Below are 23,921 nucleotides of genomic sequence, written 5' to 3'. Positions count from 1 at the left end.
CGCGCGCGCGCGCACACACACTGGCCTGAGGGCTCGCGTGTCCAGGCCCCGGCTGTGCCCGGCGGTCTGCAGGCGGACGGCACGCAGGGGTCCGGCCTCGGGGACCCGCCAGGGCTCGCACCCGCAGCCGGCCCGGGCCTGGGGTCCGGGAGACACTTGCTGGCTCTCTGCTCTTCCTCGGCATAGAGGGTGTGGGCGGGGGCCTCCCGGCGGCTCGGTCAGGACAAGCAGAGGGACCGGAGGGGTCCAGGCGGCCGAGGACACGTGGAAAGCGTTCCCGCAACTTCCCATCTGCGGTCCCCCGTGGGGAAGCAGAAGGCACGGTCCCCGCGGGCATGTCTGTCCCATGACGCCTGGAAATTCCAAGTCACCACGGCCGGGTGTCCTGCGAGGTACGGAGCCTTGGGGCAGGTGGCCAGACCCCTCCACGCACCGGTTCCCACAGAGGCGTCCCCAGAGCAGAGAACAGTCCACAGAGGCACCCTGGACGCCTGGGGACATCTCCTCGGACGACGGAGAACGCGATCTGATCCGGTCAGGTCCCCGGTGCCGTCCGCGGGGGCGCCGAGTACCGAGCCGCCCTGGTCCGGCCCGACTGTCTCCTTAGACGTCCATGGTGCCGTGTCTCCCAACCAGCACCTGTGCCTCCGATCCAGGGCCGCATGGAGAGGCCAGAAGGGGGGTCCCGGAGGCAGGAACAGGGAGACCATGGGGGGAGGGGGGCTGCCCCTTTTTGCCCGGCTCGGCTTAAGGCATCGCTCTGAGCCGTCTACATCCTGAGCCCGGCCAGCCGCTGGGGCCCAGGCTGGAGGCTTGGGTGGTGGCAGCCAGAAGGGGGTCCCAGGCTTGGGCACCTGCCGGTCGCTGAACCCCTGCTTCCCGGCCGTGTCCCCAGCGGAAAACTCGAGTGCAAATCTCTGTCCAGAGTAAGGCGGCAGGAAGGGGCGCCTCCCTGACCTCACGGAACACGTCCATCCCTGAGAAAGGGGTGTCGACACCACGGACTCCCCTCCGTGGGTTTGTCCCTTGTGCAATCGGTGGTGGTGGGGGGGTGGGGTGTTGTTTTTTAAAAAACATTTTTTTTCCTTACAAATCGAGTTTGACACCTGAGGTGAAGAAGATTGGGGGAGGGTGGGGGTGGCCTGCGTCCATGTCTCTCTCTCTCTCTCTCTCTCTCTCTCTCTCTCTCTCTCTCTCTCTCTCTCTAATGAATCCCGCCGCGAGGATACGTTTCCGTGGAGAGAGTGGAAGGGAGGGAGACACATCGATGGGCTGGCCTCCTTCACGTGCTCCCTCCAACCGGGGCCAGGGATCCAACCTGCAACCCAGGTCCGTGCCCTTGACCGGGAATCGAACGTGGGACCCTTCAGTCTGCAGGCTTTTTTCTTTTCTTTGCAGATGACAAAAGAGAAAGACGGGGATGACAGAGGAAGTTAGAGCATCTGTCTGCTCCTGGCTGTCGTGAGGAGAGAGAGAGAGAGAGAGAGAGAGAGAGAGACAGGGGGACCTCCGCGCGGGCGCGCGCGCGCGCGCGCGCGCAGAGTCGTGGTGCCTGCGGGGCGGTCGCGCGCCGCGTCGGGGGTGGGGGGGGTCTGTGCTGCTGTTTGGGGGGCCTCGCAGGTTTGGGGGGAGGCGCCCAGCTCAGGGCGAGCTGGCCGGGCTGACGGGCGGGCTGCTGGCGTCCGAGCGGCTGTAGTCGCTGAGCGAGCCGGTGCGCGAGCCCCCGCCGCGGCGCGGCAGCAGCCCCGGGTGGAAGTTGGCGTGGCGGCGCGCGTGCTTGGTGAGGTGGTCGCTGCGCATGAAGCGCTTGTCGCAGATGGGGCAGCGGAACTTCTTCTCGCCCGTGTGCGTGCGGTAGTGGCGCGCCAGCTCGTCGGAGCGCGCGAACTTCTTGCTGCAGTCGGGCCAGCTGCAGGCGAAGGGCCGCTCACCTGCGGGGAAGGGACACGGCACAGCGTGGGTCAGTCGGTCGGGGCGCACAGCCACTCCCACGTCACCCCCCGGCCCCCCTCCCCTCCCCGGAGACCCACGGCGGGCCCGCCCAGGCCCCAGAGCCACGCACAGGCGAGGTTTGGCTCAGTGGTAGAGCCTCGCCCTGCGGACTGCAGGGTCCCCGGGTTGGATTCCCCGTCGAGGGCGCGCGCCCCGGTTTGCGCGCTAGATGCCCTACCACAAGGGGGCGTGCAGGAGGCAGCCGAGCCAGGATTCTCTCTATTCATGGATGTTTCTTTTATTAATCTATTCTTTTTGAAACATATATTTTATTGATTTTAGAGAGAGGGAGGGAGAGGGACAGAGAGAGAGACATCCATGATGAGGTTGCACACCGTTTAGTGGAGATCGAGCCCGCATCCCGGGCATGTGCCCTGACCAGGGAACCCAACCGTGACCTCCTGGTTCATAGGTCGACGCTCAACCACTGGGCTACACCGGCCGGGCGGCCCACTCCGGTCCTTGACGCTGCCCACCTGTGCCCAGCCCAGGAAATCCATGCCACTCCCCGCCCCCCAAATAGCCCCATCAAATGCAATATGAACACACACCCACCGCCGGCCTGGCGGCCAAGGAAAATCCGCCACACGGGGCTCCCGCGGAAGAAGAGTGAAGCCAGCAAACAGAAGAGGAGGTGCGGGCGGGACCCCAGGGAGCCTCCCTCCCCGGAGACACTTCAGACAAAACGCTTACGCCCGCGCGAGAGGCAAACGGGAGACCAGACAGAAAGGAAGTCCGGGCGACCGCAACAGCCTTCAGACAGGGAGCGTGTCCTTTGCCCCCACAAAAATCCCATGAAAAACTGGAAATACGCTCAAGGAAACAGCCCCAGGAGGTGAGGGGGGAGGAATAGCTCTGGAAAATATGTCAGCCAGTGATCTCTCTCCCTGGGAAGGCTGGCGTCCAGGGCGGCGGGTGGCTGTTTTCTGTCCTCACTGAGTTTATGTTTTTTGGGGGGCAGGGCAGGCGTGGGGGAGGAGGCGGGGCGTGGAATCAAACAGGAAAGCCAGCCATCCATTTTTAAAACAATGTGATCCTTACAGACAATAGAAGCTTCAGTTCAGAGGCGCAGGGACTCGATGCTGGGGGTGCCCCATGATGCTGGGGGTGCCCCATGACGCTGAGGGTGCCCCATGACGCTGGGGGTGCCCCGTGATCCTGGGGGTGCCCCATGATGCTGGGGGTGCCCCATGTAACAGGCGGCAGCGAGTCAAAGGATGGTAAACACAAAAGGGAGGAGAGCCCGGCTGGTGTGGCTCAGTGGTTGAGCGTCGACCTATGAACCAGGAGATCAGGGTTCGATTCCCACAGGCCCGGGTTTGGGCTCGATCCCCAGTGTGGGGCGTGTAGGAGGCAGCCGGTCCATGTTGCTCTCTCCTCATGGATGTTTCTCTCTCTCTCTCTTCCTCTCCCTTCCTCTCTGACACCAATAAAAATATTTTTTTTAAAAAAAAAGTAAAGAAGTGACTCCCGGATCCCAGAACCCAGCCTGGGGTACCCCCACTCCCTCCGGCTGCGCCCACGTCCAGGAGGGCGGGCTGTTTGGGGGAGGGCGCTGTGGGACAGGGGGGCCGGGTGAGAGCGGAATGGGGCTGAGTTCCTGCCTGGTGGGACGCTGGGCGCACAGGCAGGGGTGCGGGAAGCTGGGGCCGGGCGGGGTCCCTGTGGGGGGGGGCGTGTGGCGGGGGCTTGGGGACCCAGGGGCCAGGCGCGCGCTGGGGGCGGAGGACCCAGCAGGTGTGTGCACGCAGTTGTGCACGGGGGTGGCGGGTGGGAGCATGGCCGGGGTGCTGGGGAGGCGAGGGGGCGCGCAGAGGCCGGCGGGCGGCCGGGGAACGCGGTGGCTGCGGGCCCAGCGAGCGGGGCGGGGCTGCAGAATGTCCCTGGCGCCCGGCGAGGCGGCTGCGGAGCGATTGCCTCATCTTATCAGGGAACAGCGCGTCCCGAGCGCTCGCTTGCCCAAGCCGCAGGCCCGGGCGGGACGGCGCGTTCCCTCCCAGGAGCCCAGGGGCGGGGCGGGCGGGGCGGGGCGCGCGGGGTCCCCCTCCCCTCCCCTTCCCGCTTCTGGGGGCCCTCAGCCCCGCCCAGGCCCCCCGGCTGCCCGGCCTCGCCCCGGCCTCCCCACAGCTGCACCTGCGCGCAGGCTCCGGGGCGCAGGTTCCAGCTCCAACCGCAGCTCAGCCCTGGCCGTGAGGAGGCCCCCCTCCCACTACGCCCCCCTCCCCACCACCACCACGGCGGGGCTCAGGGATTGAGCATCGATCTAGGAACCTGGAGATCACGGTTCGATTCCCGGTCAAGGGCACAGGCCCGGGTTGCAGGCTACATCCCCAAAAGGGGGCGCGCAGGAGGCAGCCGGTCCATGATTCTCTCATCATGGATGTTTCTCTCTCCCTTCCTCCCTGAAATCAATACAAACATATTTTTTAAAAAAAATAAAAATAAAAGGCCCGTGTCAATCCATCCAGGCCTCCTCGCCCACCCAGCGGCCCCCACGGGGGAGGGGTCCCTCCCGCACCCGCGGAACCGCCCCCTGCGCGCAGTCCCTCACGGGGTGTGGGGGGGGCTTTTAACTTTATTTTATCTCTGTGATCTGTTTTGTTAATTCTCTGTTGTTGAAAGCACTACAGATGTCTCCCCTTTCCCCCCATGGACCCCGCCAGCCCGCCCCCGCCCCCAGCCCAGGCCCTCACCCCCTCGTGTCTGTGTCCATGGGTGACGCACACGGCCTGTGGTTGATCTCTTCCCACCCGCCCGCCCGCCCCCGCCTTCCCTCTGAGCGTTGACAGTCTGCTCGGGGCTTCTGCGGCTCTGGCTGCCCCGGGGGAGGGGGTGTGTGGGGGGTGGGGGCAGAGAGCACCTGCCCGGCCCAGCCCCCACCCCCTCCCCCAGAGAAGAGCAAATGGATCTTCATTCACAGGGACGCCCAGGATCACATGGCCAGCCCTCAGGGAGCAGAGGGAATCGGTGTGTGTGTGTGTGTGTGTGAGGGGGAAGCGGACAGGGGGTGACAGGGAGGGGCAGGGCCACTCAGTCAGAGGGACGCACGGGGAGAGGCCTCCAACGGGCAACAGCTTCCCCTGAGCTCCCAGCCCCCAGCGCCAGGCCTGGGCCCCGCACCCCCAGCCAGGGGGCCGCCGTCCACCCATAGGCCACTCAGATCTGTGGCGGCTGGCACGGGGGCTGGCCCGGGGGCTGGCACAAGGCCATGTCCATCTCCCAACCTCAGGACTGCCCTGAGCTACCCTCCGGGGAGCTACGCTCCGCTCACCCTCCCACTCCGGGCAGACGGTCAACCGCCAGGGCAGTCCCCTGCCGGACTCCAGGGAAACCCAGGCCTGGCCCCCACCTCAGCCTCGGGCTCCGCAGGAGGCCTGCCCGCTGCTGGGGAGGGGGTTCTCCTATGTTCTCATGGCCGCCCTGCCGGTCGCTAAAAACACCGCCGGTTGCCGGCCGGTGTGGCTCAGTGGTTGAGCGTCCACCTATGAACCAGGAGGTCACAGTTCGATCCCCGGTCGGGCACATGCCCAGGTTGCGGGCTCCATCCCCAGGAGGGGGTGCGTGCAGGAGGCAGCCGATCCATGATTCTCTCTCATCAGGGATATTTCTCTCTCTCCCCTCTCCCTTCCTCTCTGAAATCAGTAAACATATATATTTTAGAAAAACACGACATAATAAAAACACCCTAGCAACCTAGGAAATGCTCCCCACAGATAATGCCAGTTACATTTTGTGTATCCACCGGATCGGGGTGACACGGGTCCAGGTGACCAGACAGGTTTCAGGGGTGCACTTCGACGTGACGGGAGCTCCCCACCCCCTCAGGAAGCACGTTTAAAAGCAGACAGGAGGGGACCAGCCAGGCTCCAGGCCAGGCCCATCGAAGCCACCTGCTGCCCGCACGGCCCCGCCCACGGCTCCCCTTACATGACCTTCTCCTCGGAGCGGAGCGGGTGTGCGAGTCTGCGAGGGGGGTCCTCAGAGCCGGAGGAGACATTCGCAAATAGCAACCGAGCCCCAGCCACCTTCCTGGGCGCCCGCCCGCCCGCCCGCCCGGGCAGCACGCCAGGCGGGAGGGCCCCTGGGTCACCCTGCCAGCGTTGCCCGAGGGGCACCTGCCACTTAAAAGGGTGAAAAGGGAAGAATTTGCACAGCAGCCGAGCAGAGCCAGGCTGGTAATTACGGCCTTGCAGGCCCTTCAGGCTGCTGGGGCCCAGGCTCCCGTCGTAAAAGCGTAAAAGCCGCTCTGTTCACCCTCACATGACTGTCTGTCTGTCTGTCTGTCTGTCTGTCTGCTGAGAGCCAGCATGGGAGGTGGGGGCAGGCGGGGGGCGGGGGGAGGGGGGCAGCCAGGTGCTGGCTGCCGGCCGTTACTCCCAGGTGAGTGAGTCGGCCCAGCTGTCGGCCGGGGTGGCCACGGGGAGGGGTTTGGGGGGGGCCCCTCAGAGACTCAGAGAAGCCAACCTGGGGGCACCCATGGCACCCCCTCCCCCAAAGAAACCTCACTCCGCAAGGTCGGCCCCGGGAGAGGGCACAGCGCAGGGCAGACGGACGCCCTGCCTGCCGCCACCTGGCGTGGGCACCCCCGGGCAACCCAGGGAGGGCCCCCTCTCCGCAGGGCTTGAGCAACCATCTGTCCTACTTCTGCTTCCTGTGTCTCTCTCCCCGCCCGCCCCTCCCCCGTCGACGTTCCTCGCTCCTCCCGGCCCCTCCCCGCGGCCTCCTGGGTGGGTCCCGCCAGGGGGCACCCAGCTGGGCCCAGGCACCTGCAGACGCCAGCTCCCCAGGTGTGCAGCTGGGCTGTGTGTGAATCTGGGGTTCAATTCCCAGCCCCCTCCCCCCCATTGGAGGCAACCAATCGGTCTCTCTCTCTCTCTCTCTCATGCTTCCCTCTCCCTCTCCCCCCTCCCGTCCACTCCCTCTAAAAATCAATGGGAAAATACACCCTCATTCTTGCAGTGGATTTTTTTTTAATTTTTAAAAAATTTTAAATATATTTTTGTTGATTTTAGAGAGGACGGAGGAGGGAAAGAGAGGGAGAAGAAACATCCGCGCTGAGAGAGAAGCATGGGTCGGCCGCCTCCTGCACGCCCCCTACTGGGGATGGAGCCCGCAACCCGGGCAGGTGCCCTCGACCTGGAATCGAACCCTGACCTCCTGGTTCCTAGGTCGAGGCTCAAGCACTGAGCCACGCCGGCCGGGCTGGGAAAACTATTTTGTTTAAAAAAAAACCACTTGCAGAGCCCGGCCAGAGTGGATGGATGGATAGATAAATACACAGGTTGCAGAATCTATACGAATAGAAGCGTAATATGCTAATTAGACTGGACAGCCAAACGACCTTCCGGACATCATTCCGGACGTCTGGCCACGGTGGCGGGGGCTGAGGCAGAGTGGTTAGGGGCGATCAGGCTGGCAGGCAGGTGAGCGGTTAGGAGCCAGCGGTCCCGGATTGCCAGAGGGATGTCTGACTGCCGGTTTAGGCCCGATCCCGCCGTTGGGCCTAATCCGGCAGTCGGACATCCCCCGAGGGGTCCCAGGTTGCGAGAAGGTGCAGGCCGTGCTGAGGGACACCCCTGCCCCATCCCCGCTGTGTACAAATTTCCTGCACCGGGCCTCTAGTTCTATTATAAAATAGCAACGTTATATCCCAAACCCCAGCTCAAAACCGGGCTGGCTGCCCTGGAACCCAGAACCTCTGACCTCCGGTGACGAAGCAGCACCATCCACACGCGTGCTGCATGTGTGGTCACAGGACCACACGCCGGGAATCGAACCGCACCAGCCGGGCCAGCGGTTTACGAGCAAGCTAAACACACCCAACGGCACAGCCCAGCAGGCCGGGCCCTCGAAATTCACGGCAGGGCCGGCCAGGAACGTCTGTCTGTCTGGCCGCGGCTTTATTCATAGCCCCCGAGCGCCGGCAGCGAGCGCTCTGCCCACCGCGGTGCGTCCGTCCGTGGACTACGGTCCGAGGATGAGAAGGAAGGAGCTATTGATTCTCTCCCACGCGAATCGATGGACCGTAAAGGCGTCTTGGCCGAGTCGAAGAAGCTAGACCCAGAGCCCATGTCCTGTGCGACCCTCCTCAGCCGGCATTCTGCCAGCGGCAAACGTGTACCGACAGGAACCGCGGGGGCCAGGGTGTGCTGGACCACAAAGGGTGGTTTTTAAAGATATATATATATATTTTTTTTTAATATATTTTTATTGATTTATTACAGAGAGGAAGGGAGAGAGATAGAGAGTTAGAAACATCGATGAGAGAGAAACATCGATCAGTTGCCTCCTGCACATCTCCTACTGGGGATGTGCCCGCAACCCAGGTACATGCCCTTGACCGGAATCGAACCTGGGACCTTTCAGTCCGCAGGCCGACGCTCTACCCACTGAGCCACACAGGCTAGGGCAAACCTAACCATTTTTTAAATGTGGGGCTGGGGGCCATGAAATACTTATGGATAACGGGACACGGTGTGGGGACTTCCATGCCGGGCCTGTGCCGCCCCAGGAGTGTGGAGCGAGCTGGGCTGGCTGGGGCCGGGCTGCTGGCCTGGGCCCTCGGGGCCTGACGCCGGCTCCTGGGCCTCCCTGCAGCCAAGTGCCATGTCTGACCCCGGACTCCGCACGTCCACTCACTCCGGAGCCTGGAGCCCTGGGGAGTTCCCCGTTCCCGTGGGGGGTGTGAGCCAGGCCTGGCTGAGGCTGGGGGGGGGAGGGAGGGAGGGGTGGGGGGGGTGGGGGGGGTGTTATTCCCAGAAGCAGCCCCGCTTCTGTTGAAAAAAGAAACAGACGCTGGCTCGGTGAGAAGTCCCCTTCTCTTCCGCACGTGAGCACCTGTAGACCCAGGGACCTCAAGGAGACGGGGCTGGGGGGTGGGGAGTCCCCGCCGGCCCCCCCTTCCCTCCCCACCCCCTCTCCGCAGGCCCAGCTGCAGCCAGATCCGTGTGGGAACCCGGCCCCTTCCCGGTAGCTATTCTGGGTCTGCGTGTGTCTCCCTCTGGGGGGAGGGCCGGGGTGGAAATGTGGGGGCTAAAATTAGCCAAAGGCAAACAATCGAGGCCAGGCCTGGGCGGGAGGGAGGTCAGCTGAGGACGGCCGTTTGTTTTCTGGGGCGGCCGGTCCCTCCCGAGGTGGTGGGAGCAGCGACAAAGGGAATTGAAAACGAAAACAGATCTGGAAGCCGACCAACGCCGAACCGACCGACCCGGGGCCAGGCCAGATGGCAGGGGCCTCGCCGCCCAGGACCCTCCCCGGCCCGCCCCCCGCCCCCAGGGCTGCCGGCCGGCCTGCGGGTTCCCGCGGGCGAAGGCGGGAGGCTGCAGAGGGCTCCGGGGACCCGGCCTGGCATTGGCGGCAGCCCCAGGCCCAGCTCTGGGGGCCCCTGCTTGCCTTACTGACTTTTCGAGAGAGAGGAAGAAGGGTCTTGCCTTTTTAAAAATATTTCCATTGAATTTTAGAGAGAGAGAGAGAGAGAGAGAGAGAGAGAGAAACATCGACGTGAGAGCGGAACACTGACGGACCAAAGCCCGCAGCAGCCCAAAAGGGAATCGAACCCGTGACCTTCCGGTGACCTTTTGGTGCCTGGGACGGCACCCAAACAACTGAGCCACACGGGCCAGGATGGACCTAGTCTGTTATTTATTTATTCTTAACTTTTTAAAAATTGATTTCATAGCCCAGTGGTCGGCAAACTCATTAGTCAACAGAGCCAAATATCAACAGGACGACGACTGAAATTTCTTTTGAGAGCCACATTTTTTAAACTTAAACTATACAGGTGGGTCCACTGTGGTCAACTTATTTAGGGTCCTCCTCGGGCTTAGGAAGAGCCACACTCAAGGGGCCAAAGAGCCGCATGTGGCTCTCGAGCCGCAGTTTGCTGACCACTGTCATAGAGGAAGGGAGAGGGAGAGAGAAACAGCCATGATGAGGGAGAATCCTCGACGGGCTGCCTCCTGCGCGCCCCACACTGGGGATCAAGCCCACGTGCCCTTGACCGGAATCGAATCCTGGACCCTTCAGTCCGCAGGCCGACGCTCTATCCACTGAGCCACACTGGCCAGGGCTCTTTTTTTTTTTTTAGGTCCTTTTATTTTATTTTATTTTTCCCCATTGACTTTTAAAGAGATTGGAAGGGAAGGGGAGAGAGAGAGAGAGAGAGAAACATTGATCACTTGCCTCCCATAGGCACCCGTACTGGGGACTGAACCCAAACCCGGCACGTGCCCTGACCAGGAATCGAACCCGTGACCTTTCGGTGCCCAGGACGATGCTCAACCACTGAGCCACACGGCCGGGGCAGAACCCAGTTTCTCGAACCCAACATACTCCTACCTCTTGCACTCAGCCATGTCACAGACCTGACCCCGATGAGGGCCGGGGGGGGCAGGGGACCTGAGCGTCCCACCCCGGGCCCCCCAGTGTCCCTGTCCCCTGATGTCCCACCCACGCCCCTGTTCCAGGCTGCATCTCCCCGACTTCAGAGGCCTGGATGCTGACCCCCAACCCTGGGCACCGGGGGTGCAGAGCTCTGGCAAGGGGTGCGTCCGGGCCCAACTGCCCAGCGTCTAGAAACCGGAAGTCTCTGGGGGGCAGGTGGTGCTTTCATTTCTCTTCCAGGTGCAGCTGCGGCCTTTGAGGGAGGAGAGAGGCCGGGACGGGAATGGCGCTGACAGACTGGGGCGGTGGGGGCGGCGGCGGGCGCACGGCTCTCAGGGACACCGGGGCTCGGGTAGGAACGGAGGAGGAAGAGGTGCCAACAGCAGGACCCCGACTTGCAGCCACAGGGCCTGTGGGAGCCGAGAGGGTGCCGCTGGGCACACGCGGGTCATGAGGCCAGCTCTGCCCCCCGCCCCCATGGCTCTCTGAGAAAGTCCCAGGAGGAGGAGGAGGAGTGGGCTGGGCTCAGGGCAGGGAGGGGGGCAAAAGCAGGCCACCCCCAGAGGCAAGAGCCACTCAGCCAGGGCACCCAGGAGTCCCATCCGGCCGGTGTGGCCCAGTGGCTGAGCATCGACCCAAAAACCAGGAGGTCGCGGTTCGATTCCCGGTCGGCTGGGCCGACAGGCTCCTCGGGGCACAGGCACCAGACAGACAGTTGGGACGTATTGGGGTGTCTGCCCTGAGAGACCTGGGGGGCCCCCAGGCTGTAACAGGAGTCCGCCCGCCGCCTATCTCAGCAAGAGCAGGCGTGTGTTCCGCTCGGCTCCGGAGGACGGAAAATCCAAGATTAAGGCGCCAGCGCCCGTGGGTGCTGGTGTGGAGCCCTGTGCCTGGCTCCTGGCCAGAGCCCTATGGTCGTCCTCACTGGGAGGGGTGGGGGAGGGGCTCAGGAACCTTCTAGAAGGGCACTGATCCCACAGGAGGGCCGGTCACCGAGTCACCTCCCAGAGCCCCCCCCCAACAACCCCATCTAGCGTTAGAGGATTTCAGCACATGCATTTGGGGGACACAGACATTCGGGCCAGAGCAGGGGGCATCCCCTATGGCCAAAGACACCCCAGCCGGCCGGTGCGGCTCAGTGGTTGAGCACTGACCCACGAACTGGGAGGTCATGGGTTCGATTCCCGGTCAGGGCACATGCCCGGGTTGCAGGCTCCATCCCATAGAAATATCAATGATGAGAGAATCATCTATTCATATTTTAAAGATATTTATTTATTGTAAAATATAGTTTTAATGGACCTCAGAGAGGAAGAGAGAGACACACACATCATTGATGAGAATCATGGACCAGCTGCCTCCCGCACAGCAGGTGGAAACAGGGGCCCCTCACTGCCCCCCCTCAGGGAGGTGGCCCATCCTGGGGACCAGGTTCCAGCTCAGCGGCTGCTGCTCTGTACAGCCGGGCCAGGTGTCACTCTCTGGTCCCTGGGAGCCTCTGGTACCTGGTAACCAGCGGTAACCAACGAGGCTCACCTGAGACCCGCTGAGCACAGCGGCCGGCAGGGGTTCTCCATAGCAACGGGACGCTCTGGGAACGCATGCGCACTGCGGGCTGCAGGGCGAGAGCCATCAGGCGGCTCTGGGAGGGCTAGGGGGGTGGTGGACGGGGTGGTGGAGCCTGCACCTCCTTCAAAAAAGTAGTCCTTGCCCCGCGGCCCGGCTCAGGGGTTGAGCATCGACCTATGAACCAGGAGGTCAGGGTTCAATTCCCGGTCAGGGCACAGGCCCGGGTTGCGGGCTTGATCCCCAGTGCGGGGCGTGCAGGAGGCAGCCGATCCATGATTCTCTCTCATCATGGATGTTTCTGTCTCCTCCCTCCGCCCCATCCCCCATTTTTTTAAAGAAAATAAGAGCCCTGGCTGGGGTGACGCAGTGGTTGCAATGTGGGCCCGAGCACCGAAGGGTTGAGGGTTCGATTCCCGGTCAAGGGCATGTGCCTGGGCTGCAGGTGCGATCCCAGCTCCAGCCGGGCAACCAATCCATGTGTCTCTCCCACATCAATGTTCCTCTCTCTCCCCTCCCTCCCTCTCTCTCTAAAAAAGAAGAAAAGACACTATGAGCCCATCCTAGGAACCCCAGACGGTGGCCACAGGCACATGGAGCCCCAGCTCCGCCAGTTGCCATGGTGACCCAATGTTTACCTCGGGTTTGCTGAGTGGGAGGAGGAGGCAGACCTACCGGGAACCGCCACCAGGCCGCCTCCTCCTGCCCCCAACCCCCGCAAGGCCGCCAGGGTCTCCCGGGCTGAGCCAGGGCTGGAGCACAAAGGCGGGGAGGGGGGGGGTCCCCTCACCCACCCTCCGCCCTCCACTGGTTGGAAAAAAAAACAAGCTTAGAGGCACTCCCCCTCCAGGGAGCATGCGGAGCCATTCCCTTCCTCAAGCCCCTTGGGCATGAGCTCCCCTCCTTCCCCCACAGGCACGCGTCCCCTAACCTCTAAGGGGCCCCTGAGACTTGCAACCAGGGGAGCAGTGGGCAGCGGCAGCTCGTCTCTGGCGAACCCCCAACCTGAGCCAGAGAGAGCAGCCCAGCCTAAGAACATCCTTGCTTGCTTTTCTAAAAAACAAGACACACAGAAAAAACCTTAAAAAAAAAAAAGAACAAGTGAAAAAGAAAAAAATGCTCAGATCCCACAGTGCAGGGGCCAGGGAAAAAGGAAGAGGAGGGGGAAGGAGGAGGAAGAAGAGGAGGGGGGAGGAGGGAGGGGAGGAGGGAGAGGAAGAGAGAGGGGAGGAGGGTGCATGGGGCTGAGCCCTCAGCCCCTCAGACAAAAGCTCAGCCGGGCCTGGCCCCCAGCCAGGGCCATCCCACACCAGGCTGCTGGCTGCTGGTGGGTGTCCAGGGCAGGATGATGGGGCCTGCCCCCCTGGGCCCAGGCCGGTGCCCCCTCCAGCTCTGCCCAGGGTCCCCGCTCCGCCCCGAAGGCCAGCCCGGCCGCCAGGGCTGGGCGCACAAGACCCCTTCCTCTGTCACCGGCCCCCACGGGGGTCCCACAGAAACCATGTCCACAGCCCGAGCCCCCTGGCCCCGTGCCTGGGGCCTGGCTGCCGTCCAGGGAGCGAGTGTCCTGAGCTCTGGCGGGAGGCTGAGCACCTGCACGTGAGCACAGACACGCACACGCACACGCACGCATACGCGCTCACACGGGACACACGCAAAGACACCAGGTGCCACTCGGCGTGGACACCCAGAGAACCCCCGGTGCCTGAGGCCAAGCGACAAAGTAGGTTTTAGAAAAACAAGACAAAGCCCGGCTGGTGTGGTTCAGTGGGTTGAGCGACGACCTAGGAACCAGGAGGTCAGGGCACAGGCCCGGGTTGAGGCCTCGACCCCCGGTGGGGGGCGTGCGGGAGGCGGCCCATCAGTGATTCTCTCTCATCACGGATGTTTCTCTCTCTCTCTACCTCTCCCGTCCTCTGTGATAATCAACACAATATATTTCAGCCCTGGCCGGTGTGGCTCAGTGGATAGAGCGTCGGCCTGCAGACCGGAGGGTCCCGGGTTCGATTCCGGTCAAGGGCACGTACCTCGGTGGCAGGCTCCTTCCCGGCCCGGGCCCTGGTTGGGGCGCGTGCAGGAGGCAACCCATCGATGTGTTTCTCTCACATCGATGTTTCCCTCTGTCTCTCCCTCTCTCTTCCACTCTCCCTAAAAATCAATGGAAAGCCCTGACCGGTGTGGCTCAGTGGATAGAGCGTTGGCCTGCGGACTGAAGGGTCCCAGGTTCGACTCCGGTCAAGGGCATGGACCTCGGTTGCGGGCACATCCCCGGTGGGGAGTGTGCAGGAGGCGGCTGATTGATGTTTCTCTCTCATCGATGTCTCTAGCTCTCTATCCCTCTCTGTAAAAAAGCAATAAAGTATATATATTTTTTAAAAAATCAATGGAAAAATATCCTCGGCGAGGATTAACAAAAATAATAATACCGGTTTAAAAAATAAAAATCTCTTTTGAAAAGAACAGGAGACGACGCCAGCATCGCGGCGGGTGGGGACCTGGGGTGGCATGAGGGCGCCGGGCAGGGGGTCGGGTGGCCGTGCGCCCGACCTTAAAGCAGGATCACCCAGAGCCGCTCAGCACCCACCCTGCCCGTCGCTTGTCCCGTAGATTTGCAAGAAATATCGGCGGCAGCTCGCTAACCAGTGCCCACGGATCACCCCTCCCTCGGGGAACGTGTCCTGGGGTTTGTTTCTGCCAAGACGCCCGGGGTGCGGCCACGGTGCTGACCCCCGGCTCCCAGACCCTCCCCCGATCCCAAGTGGGGTTTGGAGCAACTTGTCTGTCAAGCGCCAGGCACAACATCCCTCCCGGACACGCCCGGCCCGGGGCCACCCTGCCCACACACAAGGGCGGGGTTCTGAGGTTCCAGGGCGCCTTTGGGGTTTCCTCTGGCTTTCCCAACACTTCCTTGCTAAACCCTCTGGGCCCAGCAGCCATTAGCTGGAGCTTCGCCCTCCAGCCCTAAACCTTTTCTTTTTTTGTTATTGTTTTTAGTGAGCATGTAGGCGAGCACAGAGCGTTAGAGACAAGCCACAGGCCCGGAGAAGGAATTTCCAGGGTGAGGTGAAGTCTACAGCCAGGTGCTATTTCTTGCAAAGCTCATGCATGGTGCAGGCCGGGCTCCAGGGTCCAAACCTGGGCCCCGTGCTGGGGGACCACCCCTCACCCCCAGGCAGGCAGGCCACGCGGGGAGGGGGGGGCGGGGCAGCGACACGGGCACATTTCATCAGAGGTGTCAGCCTCAGCGCTTTTGCAAACAGGTCACCTTGGGTCAGCCTGGCCCCGGGCCACGGAGGGCGGCCAAGTTCCTGGTTGGCGCGTGTTTCCGGGTGAGGGACCTCATGAGGCAGGGCGATCGATACACCGGCCCCCCTCCCCGCACCGACGCGCCCCTAAACGACCCCCCCCCACCCTGCGTGTGCCCTCCGTCCGGCTGGTATGTGATGTCGGTGAAGGAGGAGGGTCACACACAGCCCGGGTTGGGAGCAGGTGGCAGGATCCAGGGGGGTGGTGGGCAGGGGACCAGCCTCTTCAGTTTCAGGCAGGGACCTCCGTGCCTCCCAGAAACCCAAGCGACACACAGCCCATCCTTAATGGCTGCAAGGGTGGGGGGGTGCGGAGACAGGGGGAGGTGGACCCTAAGATCTAAACTGAACAATTCACCCAGAAATCAGAGTCCCCATGAGCAGATTCCGGGTTTGGGTGCTCAGCTCAGCCGCAGCAATGAGCAAGGTGCCACACGTGTGTGGGTGCCTGTGTGCACACGTGTGCCCGTGTGCATGCCTGTGTGTGCACCCATGTGCACACGAGCGGAGCCCAGGGGCAGAGCCTTGGGGTGGGGTGAGATTTCTGTCTCACACGCTACGTGCCAGTGTCAAGTCAACGCCAACAGCGTAAAAAGTTAGCATCAGATTCTCTCTCATCACAGATGTTTCTCTCTCCCTCTCCCTTCCTCTCTGAAACCAATAAAAATATATTTAAAAAAATAATAAATGAGCCCTAGCCGGCTTGGCTCAGTGGATACAGCATCGGCCTGCGGACTGGAGGGTCCCAGGTTGGATTCCAGTCAAGGGCACAGGCCTGGGTAACGGGTTCGATTCCCCGTGGGGGGCGAGCAGGAGGCAGCCGATCAGTGACTCTCTCTTATCATCGATGTTTCTCTCTCTCTCTCTCTCCCTTCCTCTCTGAAATCAATAAAAATATATTTAGAAAACAATAAAAAATAATAAACAAATGGCAACCATGTTTTTTTTTTAATTTAAAAAAAATATTTCCGCCAGCAGGACCCGGAGCACCTAGCGCCCGTCCCGTCGATGAAGGTGGAAGAGGAAGCAGAAATCCACGCAGAAGCCGCACATCGAAAGGACAGACGCCACCTGCCCAGCCCACACCTGGCTGCCCGCGACCGGGAGGCACCCCGAGCCGCCTCCGCCGCCCCCGCTGCCGCCCCCCCCCCCCCTCAGAGCGTCGCCCCGCGAGTTACTCATTAACCGTCGTCCAGGGAAGAGCGCTCTGTTCCTCTATAGCGGGCGCGCCTGGCGGACACCGCCTGAACCACGTGACCCAGCAACGGGCAGACCTGGCACTGCCAGCCCGGCCCTGCTGCGGGCGGGCCAGGGGGTGCCAACGTCACCTGCTGTGTTTTTATTTTATTTTATTCTCCTCACCGGATGGTATTTCCCATTGATGTTCAGGGAGAGTGGAAGAGAGAGGGAGAGACGGAGAGAAACATCGACGTGGGAGAGACACACAGATGGGTCGCCTCCTGCACGCGCCCCGACCAGGGCCCCGGCCGGGGAGGAGCCTGCCGCCGAGGTAGGTGCCCTTGGCCGGAATCGAACCCGGGACCCTTCGGTCTGCAGGCTGACACTCCATCCATCAGCCAGGGCTCAATACAAAAAAAATTTTTTTTTAATTAAAATACTATTTTTAACTGCCTTCTTAAAACACAAACAGGGCACGCCCCCACAGTGGCCTGACACTTCAGAGCTCACAGCTGCAAACTCAGATGCTCACGGGGCCCCCAGCCCTCTTTCCGCTGCGGGAAGGAGGGAGGGAGCGAGGGAGGGGTGCAAGAGCACCTCAGCAGGCCCCGCCCAGTGCCAGCCGTGCCCGGTGGGTGGGTGGGTGGGGAGACCAAGATGTGTTTAAAAAAACACACACACAAAAAACATAATGTGTCTTTTTTATCTTTTATTTTAACTATTATTTTTTAAATACGTTTTTACTGAGCCCTGGACGGTGAGGTTCAGTGGTTGGAGCGTCGGCCTGCAGACCGAAGGGTCCCGGGTTCGATTCCGGCCAAGGGCACGTACCTGGGCGGCAGGCTCCTCCCCGGCCCGGGCCCTGGTCGGGGCGCGTGCAGGAGGCAACCCATCTATGTGTTTCTCTCACATCGATGTTTCTCTCCGTCTCCCTTCCCCTCTCTCTACAAATCAATGGGAAAATACCCTCAGGGGAAGATGAACAAAGGAGACATTCCAGGTGGGTGGCTGTGCCCTCACGGCGCCCCGAGGCCAGCAACACGGATGGAGACACCACCCAGGACAGAAGCCGGTGACAGACACGCGTTGGCGAGGGTCAGACACACGTCTGGTACATGCGTGCAAAGCCTTGGATGGGTCTGGAAAAGGGCCGCGCGGGTTCGAGGGGGAGGGGAAGGCTCGCACGCTCTGCCTGCGCACTTCTGCATTTGTTTGAAGTTTCACAACCGCCCCGGGCAGCCCAGAGCGGAGTGGGAGAGGGGCGGGCGGTGGCCGGCCGCCGGGATGTGCCCGGGACAAAGTGCTGGCCCCCGGCCAGGCCGGCCCGGAGCTGCCCTGGGAGGGAGAGAACCCGGCCGCTCACCCTGCAGTCGGCCGGGCTGCCAGCTTCCCCGAGGCCCGCTGCGCCCCGGGCACCTGCGAGGGGGTCCTCGGGGCCTCGGGGTACAGCCAGACCCCCCCAACCCCCTGTCTCGCTCAGGAGGGGACCCCTGGTTCAGCGGGGAACCAGCAGTTTCAGAGGAACCCCGCCCAAACGCTAACAGGAAATGGCTGAGAGAGTGCGATCTGACGGCTTCCCACCCTCACCCCCAGCGGGGCAGGTGACTCGGACGGTCCCTAGGGGTCTGCAGGAGGGTGGGACAGCTGGGCCCAGCCCAGGGCCCACCGTGCAGGCCAGACCCCAGAGCTGCTGACCTGGGCAGTGGGCAAGGAGATGTTTTGGGGATTTTTAAAAAATATATATTTTTACTGGCTTCAGAGAGAGAAGGAGAGGGAGAGAGAGAGAATCATGGGTCAGCTGCCTCCTGGACGCCCCCTACTGGGGATGGAGCCCGCAACCTGGGCCTGTGCCCTGACCCCAAATCCAACCATGACCTCCTGGTTCAAAGGTGGATGTTCAATCACTGAGCCACACCGGCCAGGCAAGACTGTTGCTATTTTATCATAGAATTTGGACCCTCTCTCTCTCTCTCTCTCTCTCTCTCTCTCTCTCTCTCTCTCTCTCTCTCGTCTCTACCTCTATCTCTATCTCTATCTACAAGTACACATGTAACTCCTGGCGACGGAGGGGAAACAGGGCACAGAATTCATTCTCAGAGCAATGCTTTGTGGGCACAGATGGGTAGACACGTATAGGCAGACAAGAAGGATGGAGGGGCCATTCTCGGGGGGCCCACCGAGCCCCTCCATTTCCGACAACAGCCTCCCACATGGTGGAATCTCCCAGATGCAGGACGTGGGAGCTGGGGTGGGGGGAGCAGGGGGCGAGGTCTGGCCTCCCGGGGCCCAGGCCTTCCCTACCCTGAATGTCTTTGAATGTTCGCACCCAAGCCCATCAGCCCCAGTGACAGGCAGCTCCCGGCCTCCCACGCCCTCCAAAGCCCGTCTTAGCGGACGGACCAGGCCTGGGCCAAGGCGCCGACCCACCCACCCAACCAACGAGAAGTCGCTTGCGTTACAAATGCGTTGGTGTCTTTGTTTTGTTTTCGAGGGCGGTTTGCTATCACATCAACCATGACGCGCCCTGGCCGGTGTGGCTCAGTGGGAAGAGCGTGGGCCTGCGGACGGAAGGGTCCCGGGTTCGATTCCGGTCCAGGGCAGGTGACCTCGGTTGCCAGGCCCGATCCCCAGCCCTGGTCGGGGCACGTGCGAAGGCAGCCGATCGGTGTGCCTCCCTCACATCAACGTTTCTGTCTCTCTCTTTCTCTCCCTTCCACTCTCTCTAAAAATCAATGGGGCCCGGCCGGTGTGGCTCAGTGGTTGAGCGTCCACCTAGGAACCAGGAGGTGACGGTTCCATGACCAGTCGGGGCACAGGCCCGGGGGGCGGGGCTGGCTCCACCCCAGTGTGGGGCGTGCAGGAGGCGGCGGAGCCATGATTCTCTCTCATCGTGGGTGTTTCTCTCTCTCTCTCCCTAACCCTTCCTCTCTGAAATGAATAAAAATATATTTTTTAAAAATTAAAAAAATAAAACTCGCAGTGCTCGGCGGCAGAGCAGACCCGGGACCTGGAATATGCGATTCCAAGGGTCCCAGCGGAACCGGGGGCCCCTGCGGTGGAGGCGGCCTGGGGAGCTGTGCACACCTGGAGCGGGGGCCGGGCCGGCTCCCGCACTCATCACAGACGGGGTGCACCTCAGGCTAGGCTGGTCCCATCCTCTTTGGCCAGATTTGGGGTTCCAGGCACACCCCCCACCCCCAGACTGGCTCCCAGCGCCTGCCCCAATCCTCTAGCACGGGGTCCGCCCAGGGCCCACAAAGCCTGGCCCCCAGCAATGGTTGGGGGGCGGGCCGCAGCCAGCCAAGTCCGAAGTCACCCCCAGACTAAAGCCCTCTTCCCTCCCCCCTTAACTCCCCCACCCCCAGCCAGGCCAGCTCCAGCCACGACAGCGCGCCCGCCCTTCACCCAGCCCCTCCCCAGTTCTCCAACCCAGCGAGCCACCCAATGGGAGGCCACAGCCAAACCGGCCGCAAAAAGATTTTCCAACCAGTGAGTTCCCGGCCTAGTGCGGGCCTCGCCCCTCCCCGCCAAAGAGGTCCCCAGCCCCAGCCACGCCCCAAGCGCTCACCCCGCCCTTGTGTTCAGGGTCCCGGGCGCACGGATCCTAGCTGGGCCCCGCCCTCGCTGCCACACCCACCGTGGCCCTGTTGTGCCCAAGCTAAACCAACACCCTCCCTCCAGGGACCCAGGCCCCATCTGGTCCACACAGACCCTTACTTCGGACACTCAGAGGGCCTAGCAATAGCCCGCCTTCACCCTGGGCCCCCCTTCACCCCGGACTGCCACGCGGTTTTGGGGGGGCCACATGCCTGGGCCGGGAAACGCAGGGGCAGCCCTCCGAGGGCCCAGTGCTAGTGAGATGCGCGGGTCCTGGACGCTTGCAGACCTCGGATCCGCTCAGTGGACCAATGCAACCGAGAGAGGGCCGCAATTTTAATTTTTTAAAAAAATTATTATTGACTTCAGAGAGAGGAAGGGGGGGAGAGAGAGAGAGAGAAAGAGAAACATCCATGATGAGAGAGAAGCATGGATCGGCTGCCTCCTGCACGCCCCACCCTGGGGATCCAGCCCACAACCCGGGCCTGCGCCCTGACCGGGAATCGAACCTTGGCCTCCTGGTTCCCAGGTCTCCAGGCTCAACCCCTGAGCCACGGCGGCCGGGCCTGGGCCGCAATTTTTAAACCGGTATTTTCATCATCTGATGGGCCGTTTTATGCGTGAGGAGGCTGAACCGCTGGGAGCCAGAAAACAGCAGAAGCACACGGGGGTTTGTTTTGTCTTTCACTTGCCCCAAATCGGGAGGAAGTGACTTGTCAGCGAAGGATGCACGTGAGCGCAGAGGAAAGATGCGGTTCTTGACACCGAACTGGGAGAGAAAAGTTGTCATCCATTTAAACGCGGGTGGGTTTTTTGTTGTTGTTGTTGTTGCTACTTTTGTGTTTTTAAAACAAAACAACCAACCTCAGATGAATCAACTCCCAGGTCGAGGGGCCCTGGGATCGGAGAGCGGGCGGCGGTCCCCGGCCCCCAGGCTGCCGCCCCGGGACGCCCACCCCCGCGCAGGTGCCGCGCGCCCGCATCCGTCCGGGGCAGAGTGAGCGCAGGGCCGGGAAGTGGGCAGCGCAGGGCGACGGGGCGGGCAGGGGGGCTGGGCCCTCGTTTCTGGAGAGAAAGCGTGGCCTCCCCAAGGAGCCCTCGGGGTCGGGCGTGCCCCCGCCGGCCGGATGGGCGTGGCTCCCACCCCGAGCCGCCGACCGGGAACCGGGGACCGCCCCCCGCAAGCTCTGGTTTCGACAAATTAAACCTTAGAGGGCTGGAAAAATTACAGGAAGAGGAGAGCAAAGAATGTGCCGAGTGGCTAGAGGGAGCCCTGTCCCCGCGTGAACTTCGCCCGCCGCGCGCCTCGCCTCGCCCGGCCGGCCCCGCCCCTCCCGAGCGCGCGCCCGGGCGGCGCGGGAGGGACCGGGAGCCCGGGCACCCCCTTTCCTCGCGGCTCCCGGTGCCACGGGCTCCCGCGTCTCTCCGATCGGTCGGGGTCCCCGCCCCCCCCGCGGCCCCCACCCAGCTCGCCCGCACCTGCCCGCGCCGGCCCCCGGGTCAGGGCGGGGTCCCCGCCCCCAACTCGGATGACGACATCCGCCCCCGCGGCCCCGCCCGAGCGCGCCCGGGGAGGGGGCGTGCCCGGCGGGGGCGCGGTCGCCAGGCGGGTGCGGGCTCCGGGAGCTGGGACACGCCTCGCGGGGCGCGCGGGGCCGACCGCGGGACCGAGTGGTGGGGGTTAGGGGGAAAGGGGCGAGGCCCCGACCGTCCCCGGCCATTTGCGCCCTTGCGCCCGGCCGGCGGCAACGGGGGCGTGGCCCGGCGCCTGGCACAGGCCCCGGTCCGCGCGCGCGGCGGGCGCCCGGCCGCCCCACTGACCTGTGTGAGTTCTCAGGTGCGCCTTGAGGTGCGAGGATTTGCCGTAAACTTTCTCGCAGCCCGCGTAGTGGCACTTGTGCTTCCGCTGCGGGGATTCCGGGTCGGCGCGACTTCGGCCCCGCCGGCCCCTTTGTCTGAGGCCGGGCTCGCCACTCCCCGCGGGCCCCGACTCCACGCCCGCCTCGGGCTCCGGCTCGGGCTCGCTCCACGCGGGGCTGAGGGGCGCGGCGGCCGCGCCATCGCCGCCGGGGGAGGCGGGATCGGACGCCGGGGACGCGGCCGGCGGCAGGCGGCAGGGGGTCCGCGCCTTGCGGGCCCCGGCGCCCTCTCTGCGGTCCGTCAGGGCGGGCGCGGGCGCCTGCTGGTTGAGGTCCGCCAGGATGCGCGCCACCACGAAGAGCGAGGTGCTGTCCTTGCCGTCGCGGCGCTCCTCGACGCGGGGCAGCGTGGCGGCGGCGGCGGCGACGGCGGCGGCCGCGCCCTCGGGGCCCGGCTCCGGCCCCCCCTCCCGCGGCCCGTGCACAACCGCGCGGCTGGACATGGACACGAGGCACTCGGCGGCGAAGTGGTCGACATAGGCGGCGGCTGCCATGCTGCGGGCTCCGCTGCTCGTCGCGGCGACTCGTCAGAGGCGCATCCGCACCCACAACCTCCGGGGAGCGAGGGCGAGCGGGGGGGAGAAGGGGGGCGGGGGCGCGGCGTGCCCTCTCCGCCGGCGGCACGGGGGCTCCCGGCCGCCTCTGCCGTCACCCGCGTGACTCCGCGTCCGCGAGGCGCCCGCCCGGCCGGGCCCCACAGAACGAGCGCATGGAGGGGTGGGGGTGGCGAGAAGGAGCGGGGGTCCCCTCGTCCGGCGTCAGGGGCGGCCGGTCCTCAGGGTGCTGAGCGGCGACGTTAGGGACGACGGCGCCAAGTCGCGGCCGCAGCCTCGCCGCGCATTGTGGCAGGCGGGCGGGACCGCCGCCGTGCGCGCCGCGGCTCGGTGTGGGCGGCCCGGCCCCCGGGGGTGGGCGGGGCCGGGGCCACATCTGGACCCGACGTCAGCCCCCAGCCACATCCTGGCGGCGCAGGTTACAGGCGGCGGCGGCGGCCGCGGGGAGCTGCGCGCGCGGAGGGGGCGGGGGATCCGGGAGCGCGCACCCCGCGCCCCAACAGGGAGGCGTGCCCACGGGTTAGGGGCGGTCCCCTTTGGGTCTCCACGGCCCGACCAATCCCGGCCGCTCGGGGAGCCCAGACCCCGCCTCGGGGCCGACGCGCGGCCATGGGCGTGCCCCCCGGCCCCGCCGGAGGAGGGGCGCACAGTGGAGCTGGGAGTCGGGCACGCCGACGCACGTCACCCGCCCGCGGTGGGCCCGCCCTCCCCCGCCTCGGGGACCCCGCGGGGTATTTTCCTGCCAGACCTTTTGTACTGTCACGGCCTGGAACCCCGGTGTGGAGGCGAGCGCTGGGGAGGGGGTGGGGGGGCGCCCCTTTGTCCATCCAGCCCCGCCCGCCAGGGGCGCCGGGGTGGGTGCGCCTCCGCTGCTCCTTCCCCTCCGGAGCGAGGTTTGCACCACGAGGAGGCGTGCCCGCCGGGGCTGGGTGCGGGGCCCTCGGCCGCGCCTGGGGGCGGAACCACTCCCGCCGCACCCGCCCCAGAAGGGCTCCTGGGTGGCCCATCGTCCCCTCCGCGCTCGGGCCCTAGTCGCGTCCCGGTCTGGAGCGGGGCAACGGTTTGGGGCGGGGCCGCGAGCGCGATCGAGAGGCACCGGGAGCTTCGCCGACTGGCCCCGGGCGTCCGGGGGCCGCGCTGCCCTGGAGGCGGGGGCAGCCGGAGCCGGACGGGCCCCGGAGCCGTGGCTGTTAACCTGGCGGCGTGGGGGTCGCGCCCACCGCCGCCCTTTGCTGGCGGGAGCGGACTACGTGCAGGGGCGGGTCGGCGCGCCGTTCGGGGAGCGCGGGCCCCTTCCTTGGGCTCCCTCCTCCCAGTCCCAGGCCCGCAGCCAACTTCTCCAGGCCGCCCCTCTCCCACCGCGGTCGGTCGGTGCCAGCGGCGGGGACCCCGCCCACTGCGCGCCACCCACCCGCTCCCCGTGGAAAGGC

The 23,921-nt window shown here is 64.1% G+C and overlaps 1 protein-coding gene across 1 annotated transcript; it reads right to left on the bottom strand.

Annotated features, from left to right (window-relative positions):
- Positions 1-1,237: 1,237 nt before the first annotated feature.
- Positions 1,238-22,929, bottom strand: KLF13 (KLF transcription factor 13). Its single transcript, XM_059678158.1, has 2 exons — positions 21,840-22,929; positions 1,238-1,931 (listed from the first exon to the last, which is right to left on the bottom strand). Exons 1-2 carry the CDS (start codon positions 22,429-22,431, stop codon positions 1,642-1,644), a joined length of 882 nt encoding a protein of 293 aa, XP_059534141.1. The 5' UTR covers positions 22,432-22,929; the 3' UTR covers positions 1,238-1,641.
- Between the last annotated feature and the right edge of the window lie 992 nt (positions 22,930-23,921).

Source organism: Myotis daubentonii, chromosome 21 (genome assembly GCF_963259705.1).
Source record: "Myotis daubentonii chromosome 21, mMyoDau2.1, whole genome shotgun sequence".
Classification (NCBI taxonomy): domain Eukaryota; kingdom Metazoa; phylum Chordata; class Mammalia; order Chiroptera; family Vespertilionidae; genus Myotis; species Myotis daubentonii.
The sequence above is the reverse complement of the archived record's forward strand: the minus strand, read 5'-3'. Positions and strand labels throughout refer to the sequence as shown.